At 41.6% G+C, this 13,217-nt stretch overlaps 1 protein-coding gene across 6 annotated transcripts in view; it reads left to right on the forward strand.

Moving 5' to 3' along the window:
• The first annotated feature begins 2,354 nt into the window (after positions 1–2,354).
• satb2 (SATB homeobox 2) overlaps positions 2,355–13,217 on the forward strand; it is a 62,610-nt gene continuing 51,747 nt past the window's right edge. For 2 of the 6 annotated variants that reach the window (XM_065962606.1, XM_065962607.1), the window contains exons 1-2: positions 8,610–8,905; positions 12,649–12,786. In XM_065962606.1, the coding sequence (XP_065818678.1) occupies positions 8,875–8,905; positions 12,649–12,786 (169 nt within the window). In that variant the 5' untranslated portion in view covers positions 8,610–8,874. Of the gene's footprint in view, positions 2,481–8,607; positions 8,906–9,883; positions 9,986–12,648; positions 12,787–13,217 lie in introns of those variants that run through there. The other 4 variants (XM_020637797.3, XM_065962610.1, XM_020637801.3 and 1 more) reach the window with 4 other exon arrangements.

Consider the following 13,217-nt stretch of genomic DNA (forward strand, 5'->3'; position numbering starts at 1 on the left):
TTCTCCTTCTCTTGTCTTACATGTCCAGCACTCCGGCCCAACATGTTCTGTATTAGTGCGTCTGTGTCAAGCGTTTGAAGTTTGAGAGTTAAGGAGGTGGGTGGGCATCCGACCACGGTGCTCAGAGGAGAGCTGTGACGCACACAGAAAGATCCTCTGTCTCCATTAGCATACCTCTGCTGGCACCGCCTCAGTCAGCACTGCAGCCTCTGCAGACCTGTGATGTGGCTGCTGTCCTGTTTGCGCGGAGGCGACACCACAAAAACTATCTGGAGGGTAAATACAGTCGATTAAATACCTTAAATCCTCCGAGAAGGCTGGCTGCTGTGTCTTAAGGACGCATATGTGTGATGAAAATCTCCTCACAGTGGTAGAACATGGTGACAGAAAAGTCTGCCTTAAATCCGAAAGTACGCCTTGTCATGCTTGAGCTCTCTTTTCTTTTCTTTTTACCACTTTTACACAGAAGAAGAAGAAGATAAACTTTATCAATTATGCAACTGGGAGCGAGCGCTCTTGAACTGGTGGGGTTTGGTGCCTTGCTCAGCGGACCTGACAGTGCTAGACTCCTCTCCAGCAACCACTCTGTCTGCACTGATACTCAAACTGGTGACCCTCCGGTTCCCAACCCGAGTCCCTGCAGACTGAGCTACTGAAGCCCCCATGGTGTTAGGAGAGTAATCGTATGCTAACGAAGGGGGCCATTTTTAATATTACTGTAGTGATGTACTTTAAAGCGTCAGTGAATAGCCCCCAGACGTTTAGTTACTTCAGCCTTTGATGTGACCCTGGACAGGGTGAAATCGGGGGAGAGAGAAAGTGGGGAATGACATGCAGGATAGGAGCCACAGGTCGGACTCGAACCCTGGCCATCCGCCTGGAGGACTTCAGCCTATAGGCACGTAGGATGGGCGCACCAACCACCTGGCTACCAGCGCCCTGAATAAACAGTTGTTTTTTGCTGAAGAGAGGAAACACAGGATGGAGAGAGGGGACGATGATGCAGCAAAGGGCCGAGGTTGGATTTGAACCCACAGCCTCAGTTCATCTTGCTCTCTCTTTTTCTTTAATCTGGTATTTATTATGTTATGTTATATATCTCTAAACGAAGGAACTGTGATGAGTGACCAGACACAGAGTTCAAGTTCAATATCTACTTTCAAAAAGCACATGAAATTTAAATTTCCCAATAAAATGAAGTTTCAGATTTGAAAGAAAATATCCAAATGAGAAACAACTTCAAAGTCAAATACTCTTCTTTAGGCCCTGTAATCACCTCTCTGCTGAGTACCTGCTCTTTGTTGTGATGTCTGTGATTCTGTATTTTGTGTGTTTAAACTGAACTATTATTAACATCATGTCTTAATAATGTAAAAATGTCATAACTCACTAACTATAGATGCACCGCAGAGTACGAGAGCTGCACTATCAGTGACTCCTGGAAACACTCAAAAAAGGCTATTGGCTCATACAACCTCAAACGTTGCGACCTTGTGACCTTTCTCGTCAGTTCATCAAGTTGACTTTGTTTCAGCAACACTTTTTACTCGCTCATGTTGTGAATTAAAGCATTAAAACCCTCAGAACAATGCATTCTGGGCGCATGAGGAGCCGAGTTTATGGAGGATTTTAAGATTTATTAATTGTTTAAAAACTCAATTTTTTTTTTTCACACACGTCAGCTGCATGTAACACGTGTGTTTAGATCTCTCTGTGGTTCCTCTCCTGAACGTCAGGCCGACAGAGCGCAATAGTCGAGGCCGTTTAGGCTCCTGTCCTCCCTGCAGGGGGATAACATTTCACCAGTTTAGATTAGTCCACTCAGGACCATCAACACATGTGGAAGTGACCCCCAGACGCCCACTGACTGAGCCCTGTGTGTGTGTGTGTGTGTGTGTGTGTGTGTGTGTGTGTGTGTGTGTGTGTGTGTGTGTGTGTGTGTGTGTGTCAGAGGAAGTGCACGGCCCAGCTGATGCTCTGTGTGCTGTGTTAACCCGTCCAAGGGCAGCAAAGCAAAAACAAACAGGAGATCACAGTGCTGAGGTCACCTCTGACCTGCAGAGACGGCCAGATCATTATCACCCTGACAGCCACTCAGCACACACACACACACACACACACACACACACACACACACACACACACTGAGGAGTAGGCCTGGGTGTCCCTCGCTGCATGTTTTCAATCATTGACTCCCTCCAGAAGAATCAAAGGATTTAAGTTCGGAGACAAAAGCTTCCTCATTGGTGTCTGACAGTAAATGATTGACATCTTCTTTGAGTGCATTGGCCCCGCCCACCCAGGGGGGGACCTGCCAAGTGAAACCATCCACTATACCCCCGCTCACCCTTGTTTACCCACAAGGCTGTTTGCCCGTCTGCTTGAGGCGAGGAGTCAGAGAGAGTCTGAGAAACTTGTCGCGCCGCAGTCGCCTGTGGATGACTATTTCCAGAAACCTCCGAGGACCAGCATGCTTCATGGTAGGATCTGTGTGTGTGTGTGTGTGTGTGTGTGTGTGTGTGTGTGTGTGTGTGTGTGTGTGTGTGTGTGTGTGTTGAGCTGTATTAGTTTTTTTCTTGCTTCAGCATGCACCTCCACCTGTGACCTCCTTTTATGACAAATCTTTCTCCTCCTCCCTCACACTTCTCCTCAGAGGCGGAAAATTAAAACCAACATGTCAGAAAATGTTCAGACTTTTTCAAAAAGGTGTTGGCAAAAAAATTGATAATTAGAAATAATTTAAAAGTCATGAAACAGTTCAGAGAATTTTAAAATGAAGAGCTGGAAGGCCTTAAAATGGTCGCTGTCTCCCTGACCTCTTTAATATCCTCGTTTTTTCCACCCCCTCCTCCTCCTCACTTTTTAAAGCGTATCAGTTTCCGTTTCCTCCAAACATCGGCCTCCTCCTGACGAGCGCTCTCAGGTACGAGGGTTTTTTTCTGCAGCCGAGTTGTTATTGGTGCAGACAGGTTGACATGTGATTGCAGAGCTGAGTGTGTCGCAGTAAATGGGGAAAAAATTGTACAGGATTCTGTTTGACTGTGCAGAGTGTGTGTGTGTGTGTGTGTTTCATTTTCAGGCAACTATATGTGCTACTTTTCCTTTTTTCTTTTAAGATTTGCAGACTTTGTAGGAATTTAGTTTAAAGAAAGATTAATAAGGTTACGTACTGTCACATTCCCCTGCATGCAAAATGTCAGATTTATACATTTTATATTGTTAAAAATCTTTAAAGTCCAGGGGGCCAAGTGGTTGGGGGACCAACCCCATGTAGAGGCTGCAGTCCCTGAAGCGGAGAGGCCCGGGTTCAAATCTGACCTGTGGCTTCTTTCCCGCATGTCATTCCCCACCCTCTCTCTCTCTCTCCCTAATTTCCGACTCTATCCACCGTCCTATCTCTGCATAAAGACATAAAAAGCCAAAAATCAAAAAAATTGATATGAATTGTTTAACCCTTCAGTTTATGTAGAGCCAAATCCTGATCAACTTAGAATTTGTTGCTCACTCACTGACATGAGGGGGAAATTAATCTCCATTTAAAGATCAAGAACAAGATGACTTCCAAAAAAACCTATAAATATAGATGTATATTTTACCCATTATTGTGAAAATATAAGCTTTAAAAAGGTATTTAAATGACAAATGAAAGCATGCCTCTAAGTGAAATTAAATGAACGCGCAAAAATACTTCAAATGTAAGTTTGCACATGAGGACAACAATGGCGGCGTCTGCAGCTCTAGATGCACAAATGATTGTGCATAAATGTTTGTGGAGATTATATTATGTTGTGTCACCAGAGTTTGGATCGGCCTATGAGTGTGTTAGTGTGTGAGTGTGTGTGTGTGAGAGAGAGAGAGTGTGTGTGGCTGTGCGCTGTGTTATACACCTTCAGGGACAAAGGGGGTCCCCTGTCTCTGGCACCTTTATTTTGTGGGTCGTGAGCTGAAAAGTTCAGGAACCCCGGGGGGGTAACATTGTTGTGGGCGGAGTCAGGAAGATGCCAATCAAAATGGGATCTAAACTAAGAGTCCTGAAAAATGATCCAAACAGACAAAATCTGAATTTCAAACTTGATGTTTTTAATAACTCTGAACTTTAATGTGCTCTCAGGTTGTAATCTGGCAGTTTAATAAGACTCTAAACATTGATCTCATGTTTCCAGAGGCTTTAAAGCTGTGATAATAATGTACCATGATTACATATCGTGATAATATCGTATCGGTAGCTCCCTGATGAGCACCGCCGAAATGATCTAATCGGACTTGCCCTGTGGTCTGCAGGCCGTCCAGTCTGTTTGTGTGAGGGTAAATTTTCAGGAGGAAAAGAAAACCTACAGCATTCATACAGTCGAGTCTGAATATTGAAGCCGCAGGTCACAGGAGGAGTTAGTCCCCTCTCGCCTGACGAGGTGACCCCGGCCCGTTTCTCCTCTGTGCAGATCTCAGGTAGTTTCAGGAGATTTCTGGGACAGCTCAGCTCAACTTCTGGCACTCCTGGCGTCCATTTGGAAGACAATCCCTCTGGCAGGTCAAGTAAACGTTGGCCCCCGAACACTGAACACACTTTCCAAACCTCATTACACAGACCTCCGCTGTTTTGTTGCTCGTGGGCCCCCAATCAAATTCCCACAGCTCCCCTCTCCTCCCCTCCCTCTCTCTCTCTTTTTCTTTTTTTCTGCGATTATTTTCAAATGAGAATTGAATTTCTTTTTTCTCTCTCTCTCAGTGTTTATGTTATCATTTGTAAATCTTACCAGAGTTGGACCGTGAGGCGCACAAGAGGGGAACTCATACACACTTTAATGAAGTATTTACAGATAATTCCAACTGTCAAATAGTTGTGCTCGATGACATAGTGCAGAGTGCTGACGCTCTCTCTGCCTGCAGCCCGCTGCCTCCTCGTTAAGCACCAGGATTTGATTTCAGGTAAGGACTTATCGAGGAGGGAGAGAGAGGCTGCGGGGGCCTCGCCGGCGGGGGCCACGGCTTTTAACTGAAAGGAAAACAATCCTCTGAGCTGCACGTCAGAGCTCAAAGAGTTGGACACACACAGACAGGGAGAGAGGGACATTAAAGCTGATGTCTTCTGCAGTTTGGTCTCAGACTTTAGTCACAAACACTTTCATTAACGTCAGACTTCTAGTTCCACTTTCTTTTCTTTTGTGCATCAAATAAGACGAGACATGACGCTTTGATCAGCCTCTAAATCCAATAACACATCAATGAATCAATCCTTTAAAATGGAAAAGACGAAGAATTAAGACGTCTTTATAATAAAACAACTTTAGTATAAGATTTAAAAGTTTAGAACTGAACCATCTGCTGATGCTTTGAAAATCACATTAGAGATTTCTACGTCTACGTTTAAATCAAGTAAGAAGGTGAAGTTTGAAATATTTGTCTTCCATCAATAAATTGTTGTACAGAGGCTGTAGTCGTCTAGTTCTAGTCTCCTCCAGGCAGAGGCTGTAATCCTCCAGACGGGCATCCCGGGTTCAAATCCAACCTGCATGTCATTCACCACTATATCCTCTTTCTGACTCTATCCACTTTCTGAAATAAACCTTTAAAATGTTTTGTTTGAGTCATAAATTTAGTCCCAAATCCTCACTGAGTCCTGCACATTTTAATCCAACATTTCCAAATGTCAGTGTCAGTGCACCCCGACCCCACAGAGCGACCCCGACGGTTACTCTGAACCCACACAGAATGTGTTACTTTTAAACAAACACATAGTAGATATTAATTTACCTTTTAAATCTGTAAATGAGATTTTAGAGTTAGTTTTAATTTTTATTAAATAGAATTTATTTCTTGAACATTTCTCGTCACAACTTGAAGAGGAAGTTGATTTTAGTTTTCTAGCCTTTGACTGGACGTATTTAAAACAGAATTCTTTTCACAGTTAGTTTTTATTTCTATGAATTAAAGTAAAATATTATAGACATCACACAGACATTTGAATGATTATGATTCTCATAATGGTTCTTGTTCTTCTAATTATATTATGACAATAATTAAAACAATAAGTATAATCTATAATGATGATTTTAATTAGTTTCATTATTAAGATTGTTATTAATAGTAGTATTACTGTTATGTATTATTATTGTTATTATTATTATTATTATTATATGAATAATTATTAAATATGATGATTCTTATTAGTATTTATTTTATTATTATTTGCATGATTATGAAAAGTAGAAGTATTTTTATTATAATCATTGTTATAATTAATTGTAATTAGTTCATCAGTTATATCAAACAAAGTGCGTGAGCAGGTTAGGAAACTAATTTATTTTATAGGTTTAAAGTTTAAAAAGACGAATTAATGAAACCAGATACAAATCCTTTAAAACACCGAGTATTACCTTTAAGTTTAGGAAGTGTGTAAACCAACAATAAACATAATAACTGTACAAAACAATAACAAATAAATACAACTGTATTTTCTTTTTTTTAAATCATCTAGTTCAAAGATTTAAACCTTAAACATTTTAATGTTTTAAAGCTCCAAACACTTTAACTAATTAATAAATAAATACAAATAAAAACGAGTCATTTCAGAGATGATTGGAGTTTTTATTTATTTATTATATTATCTGTTTGTTTCTTTGTTTCATTGTTGAGCGGTTTGTTACTTCCGGTTTCAGTCCCTGGATTCTCACGAGTCAAATGAAAAGCGACCAATGAAATAATAATAATAATAATAATGATAATAATAATAATAATAATAATAATAATAATAATAATAATAGTATAGTAATTATAATAATTATAAGAAGAAGGCCCACGATATTTCCATTCATAGTTGCCTAATGAAAAATAAATTTCCCGCTCTTTTCTAATCGATTAAAATGTGTCTGATGTCTTTTTTCATAATTCGAACATAAAACATAATCATGTGTTTTTATTATCAATTATTTCTTATGACCATTATGAACCTCTGATTGGTTGAGCAGGTGACTCCTCCGTCTTCACGTCTGTCTCTGTTTCTCTTCTCTGATCTCTCGTTCATTCATTCTTTGATTTATTCTCGTAGATTAATGATGAGCACGTGACTATGCGTATCATTAAATGAGTGAGGGTGTTGATTTATTTTCAACGGAAAAGGGAATTCAGGAGGATTTGTTTTGCAGCAGGAGAGCTCAAGAAAACATTTAGGAGGAAACAGCAAGAGGAGAAATAAAGTTTGAATAAAAAACAGTTTTACAAAATCTGATTAAAAAAAAAACACATCATACCACCATAAAGGACATTTTTACTAATTATGTGAAGTGCAATATGGAGGTGAGTGAATGTGCAACACGTGCACACCTCCACGATGTGTTGTCGCTCTCCTGAAACCTCTTTAAAGTCTTGATGTGTGTGTGTGCGTGTGCGCGCGTGTGTGTGTGTGTGTGTGTGTGTGTGTGTGTGTGTGTGTGTGTGTGTGAGTGAGAGAGAGAGAGAGAGGACGCTGCTGCAGCATTGACAGGTTTTTTTTAAAATTTGGGTTTATTTACTTTATTTTATTCTTCTGTTGTTTTATTTGCTTTGACATCCTGCTGCTGTAACTCCACAATCCTCCAGTTTGAGATCAATAATGAACATCTCTCATATTTAAAACAGGAACTATTTCTCCTGCAAACACATTCTCAAAACCTCCATGGATCGTTTTATTGTTGCTATATTTTATAAATACACAGATTCAGATGTTTCCTGAGAGCTCGCAGCAGACCTGAAGGACACCAACGTCTCACCTGTTGGAGTTCTTTTGATTAGTCCCGGATGGATCTTTTTATTTCAATTAGTTCAAATAGTTCGTTATTTAGACACTAAAGCATGAAGGCAGAATTAAAGGATTAAGAGTCAGTGGAAGATGTGCAATATCCCTACTCTTTAAAGAACAACAGTTTGGTATCCAGGCCTTCTTTGTTTGTATGTTTGCAGTTTTCTCGGGATGTTTTGGGTCTTTTCCTCTCCACCACACAGCCGCGCTGTTTGCACAAATGATGCTTCTGCTTCTCTCTCTCTCTCACACACACACACACACACTCACTCACAAGGTGACAACACAAAAGTCTGCAAAAATCCACCGAGCACAAACAAGCTTCTTTGGTGGCAAATAAACAGACAAAAACATGGCATGAAACCTGCAGCGAGACACAAAACAGCTCCGGAAAAAGAAGCAGTTTCTGCTTTGTCTTTCTTTGTCTTCAGCACTGATCACTTCTCCTTCATGGTGTTAGGAAAAGTGAGTTTTGAGTCGATGTTGGTGATCATTGTGACTCTGCTCTCCTGAATGCTTCGTGATGTGAATCCGGGCTCTAACAAACTGTGGATATTTATTAATATTTCACCTTTCTCGATGCAAAGCAGACGCATTCTTCTCTGTGTGATTCTGCTGACTTCTTGCTTTTTAAACGAGCCTCGTGCTCTGCTCACAATCACACGGTCACTCGCAATAAATCGTTTTCCTGCTTGGAAGTGAAATATGAAAAAAAAACGAGTTATTATTTGTGTGTGTGGGGAGGGAGGAGGTGCTCAGTGAGAGGAAGTTATCGGCCCCAGCATGCACGGAGCCCCAGGGCCAGGCTTCTCACACACACACACACACACACACACACACACACACACACACACACACACACACACACACACACACACACTTACCTGCACGATAAATATGTTCTCAATAAGTGTAAGTGGCCCACATTACTCTCCAATCAACTATCATGTTAAACACGCGCTGTGGGGCTGCAGAAACACATCCATTATTCACAGCAGTCCTCTCCATCGGGGTTATTTCAGGGATCAATATTTCATTCTTCTTCGTGGAGCTTTTTACGCGTGTTTGGCCTCGTTCCTAGATTCCCAGATCCCCAAGAAATGGAACATAGACGGAGGAGGGAAGCAGCCGGTAAGTGATGCAGCGGAGCAGCGAGTCCCCGCCGCTGCCGGTGGCGTCAATAATTCACGCCGCCGGCTGCAGAGGACTGTTTGCATGATGAGGTGAAATGCACAAGATGCAGTTAGTTAACATTTCTCTGAATAAATACAGCATGCACAAACACACACACGCTCATGTAATCCTCAGAAACTCCGCATTTAACTCGACATATTAAAACTGAATTATTTATTTTCGTATTATTTTAAATATTCTAAAATCTGCAGGAAACAATGAAAACATTATTCTTTAATTGCCTTCATTATTCCTGATATTTTTTTGTGGTTATATTCCGCGCAGCCCGGACTCCCCTTTGTGTGCACTCATCAAATATTTAAAGCAAAAACACATTCGAGTTGAATTCACTGGATTTCGCAGGAATGTATTAAAATGTCACGACATGCATGATCCTCCTCTCAGCCTCACAATGAGACTTAAACGGAAAAAAAAAAAAAAAAAAAAAAGCAAGTGAACCCCCCCCCCCCTCGTGTCAACACGTTTGTAATTAATTTAAATATAATTCCCTACAATAAATCAAAATAAACTACAAATGCTGCTCTTCAAGGAGTTCTGGGCCACCACTTAATTATGGGGGCGAGTGTGGAGCTTAATATCGCCCTCTCCAAAAGCCGCAGACACTTTGGGTTTAACGGCCTGTGTGGTGACGAATAAAGCTTGAAATGGATTTTAACGATCTTATTTCAAACCTCTAATGAGCGCTTTTAAAAATTAAAATAACTGCGAGAGCTCGGCAGGGACGAGATTAAAACCAAATCTGCTCATTTCGATTGTTTCACCTTTCCTCACAGGGAGTTTAATGACATCTCTCTGTCCGTTATTATCGTCGCCATTAAGGCCTGAGTTTACCTCACGCTCTCCCCGCGTGCACCGACATCGTCATCTTCGTCGTTATCATATTTAATATTATTGACGAATGAGCAGCAAGCAGCACTCCGGATCACAGCCGCCGTCTGTTCCCACTTAATTCTTCAGCGAGCAGCAGATCAGCAGCCAGGTGTGTCTCCACGTCTGACAGAGAGGCTTCTTGTACAGGTGAGTCAGACATGAGACTGTTTGGGGTCTGCAGGTAGAGGTTTCTGTTTTAAATGTGCATCTAAAATAAAAAGGTCAAGAGCTGGATTATAAAGAGGGTCAGGTTTGGATTAAGGATGAACAGCTATTTCAAGGGTTTGTAGACCCCGTAAAGGTTCATTTTTAGTGAACTGACGTCACTTTATTCGCTTGAATCCTCACTTATTGATCAAGACTGCCCGTTAATGACCACGAGGACAAAGCTGCAGGGAGCAGGCCTCAAATCTGTATTTCTTGGAAAGATACACGCGCACTTTCAGCTGACCCCACTTGAGCAGCTCATCCTGGAGAACTCAGCAGAATCCCCTCTTCCTCCTCCTCCTCTTCCTCCTCCTCGTCGTCTTCTCTGTCACTGGTGCCCCGCGTGCCTCCTCTCACACCAACACGAGGCTCCTTCAGCCAACTTGTTTGGAAGCGTTTTTTACGCACAGGCACAGACGCACCGTTTCAAACCTGTGGCTTCATCATCACTCCTGTCGCCCTCTTGTGATCTGCGCATGCTCCTGTGTTGTTTAACAAGTTGCAGTTTAACGTTTCAGAGCTGCAGACACGGACAGCTGCGTGCAGAAGTTAGGAAAGAAGGAAATCAGAAACATGAACTGAGCTGCGTCCAAAATGAATTTATGATTCTGTAAAGATATTTTAAACACTCTGATGCTCTGTGGCTGTCCGTGTTTTGTTTTTTTTTTTTTGTTTTTCAGTTTTCTGCTAAATACGTGGATATTCCTGATTCAACTCGGGTTATTTCAGTTAAAATCATATTTAAAAAATAATTTATTACATAATAAAATCAGTCATTGTGTTTTCTAATGTGATTATTCACGATTTAAAGGGAAACACATTTAATTTATACCTTCTTCAACCTGATGTTTTTATTATGTAATTTTATATATTCAGACAATAACTCCATATGACTCTTTATTGATCTTGACCCTCGACAGTTTATCCTCCTTATCTCAAGGTCACTCTTCACTCTGATTCTAATCTCAGATTTAATCTAAAGGACGCTTTGACAAAGTGAAATAAATCAGACATCAGGTTTTATAAATAAAGTCTATCAGGGCGGAATATGATGGGGCTGTGTTAATATTCAGGTTATGATCTTACATTAAATTAAAGGTCATAGTGTATGTAGCGGGAGCACACACACACACACACACACACACACACACACACACACACACACACACACACACACACACACACACACACACACACAAAGAGTGAGCACGTTTTGTAAACAGAATTTATCCATGTTTTTATTCCTCGCTGAGCTTCTGCTTGTTGGGGTTTTCTCCAGTACGAGAACCGTGCCAAGGTGTGAGTGTGTGCGTTTGTGTGTGTGTGTGTGTGTGCGCGCGCGTTTAAAGCAACAACACACTAGTGACCTGGTCAGCTGTGCGCGCGGACATCAACTGCAGCATGACGCGGGATGAATTCAGAGACCACAACTCTGGGAGAAGAAAAGCTTGATTTAAGCGTTTTGTTGAAATGTGATGACGGTAAAAAAAAAAAAAAACAACATAAAAAATAAAAAAGCACTATGTCTCATCTCTGCCTTCTTATAAGCCTACTTATTAACGTGCATGAGGGCGTGGACTTCACCTGAGCTGATTGTACCTGCGGGATGATCCTGACATGTGTGGAAGTATTAGTGAGGAGCTGCAGCGCTGATAGCAGAGTGATAAGTTTCTGCTGCGCCCACAGAAAATATTCTAATGCTCTATCTGCTGTCTCTCATTAAAGTCAAGGTCTCTGTGATAGTCGTGTTATGACCCGAGAGGAAGATTCCACACAGATATAATTTAGACGTTTATTACGCAACTTTATGTTGAACATTAAGTCAAAGCAGATTTTATTAAAGCATCTGAGGAGGAGAAGGAGGAGGTGGGAATCCTCCGGGATCCACTTAAAGCATTTTTATGATGATAAAAGTTCTGATGGACACTTTTTCTCACTCTGCGTCCTCTCAGACAGATCCGTCCCACAGAAAGCTTCCTGCGGGTCAGATCAGCTTTTTTTTTTGACGCCCCCTCTGCTCCCTCCCTCCCTCCTTCCTTCCTCTCTCTCTCTCTCTCTTTGTCTCTCCTCCCTTCTCTCCTCCCTCTATCAGTCAGTGCGCCCGTTGGCACAGCAAAGATTGAAAGTGACACACTCTGATTAGAAAGCGCTCCGAGAAATCGCGCTATTACTGTTCCTCAGACGCCGGTTGCCGAGCTCCACGGTCAGGTTTCTGTTTCTTCTTCGCACAGTTTTGCTTATTTTTCTGCCCACTTCCTCCGAGGATGGAGCCATGAGTTCAGAGGAGCGCAGACTTGTGCAGCTGAGACGCGTTTTGAGCTGAAAGGGCGGAAAACGCGTAAAAAGGAAGACGAGAGAGAGTACCCAAGAGAATCAACTTTTTTGCGGGATAAAGGACAGAAAACTTCCGCTGACCCCAAAGTCTCCTTCCTACTTCTTTCTTCGTATTAACTTCCCCTCAGATCGTGCATCCTCCCGGTCCTTCTGCTGCTTTTTTGACGCGCAGTCGTCGCGCCCAAACCGCCCCCGTCCTCTCCACACTAACTTTTTGTTCTTGTCTCGTGGATCTCCGATCCGGTTCCTGTCCCCTTTTACGGGTCCAGATTCAGCTCGAGGAGACCTCCGTGATCCGCCGCAGAGTCTCCAGGAGCCGAAGCACAGCTCAGCCCTGGATTCAATACTCCTGATCAATGGACAGAGCCTCCTCAGCGGGCAGCAGCGCTACAGACACGCCGTAAACAGTGAGTGCACACACACACACACACACACACACACACACACACACACACACACACACACACACACGCACACGCACGCACGCACACGCACGCACACACACACACACACACACACTAGAATAAAACTAATATAAATATTGTGTTTTTGATTTAAATTAATTGATGCATCATTAATGTGAAATAAATAAAATATGTCCCTTTAAACGTTCAGAAATCAAAATAAATAATGATCACTATTATTGCCTGTAAATGTGGAAATATTAGTGTTTTTATTGCAGCTTAATAGTCTAATAATATCCATTAATAAATACTATAATACCAGTAAATACACTTGTTTAATTTCCCCATAAAATAAATGAAATTAGTTAAAGTTTATAAATATTTAGGGTCATTTTAGACTCAAATTCAACCTGAAAGCATGTTACATTTCAATG

The sequence above is a fragment of the Labrus bergylta genome, chromosome 13, assembly GCF_963930695.1.
Source record: "Labrus bergylta chromosome 13, fLabBer1.1, whole genome shotgun sequence".
Lineage (NCBI taxonomy): Eukaryota > Metazoa > Chordata > Actinopteri > Labriformes > Labridae > Labrus > Labrus bergylta.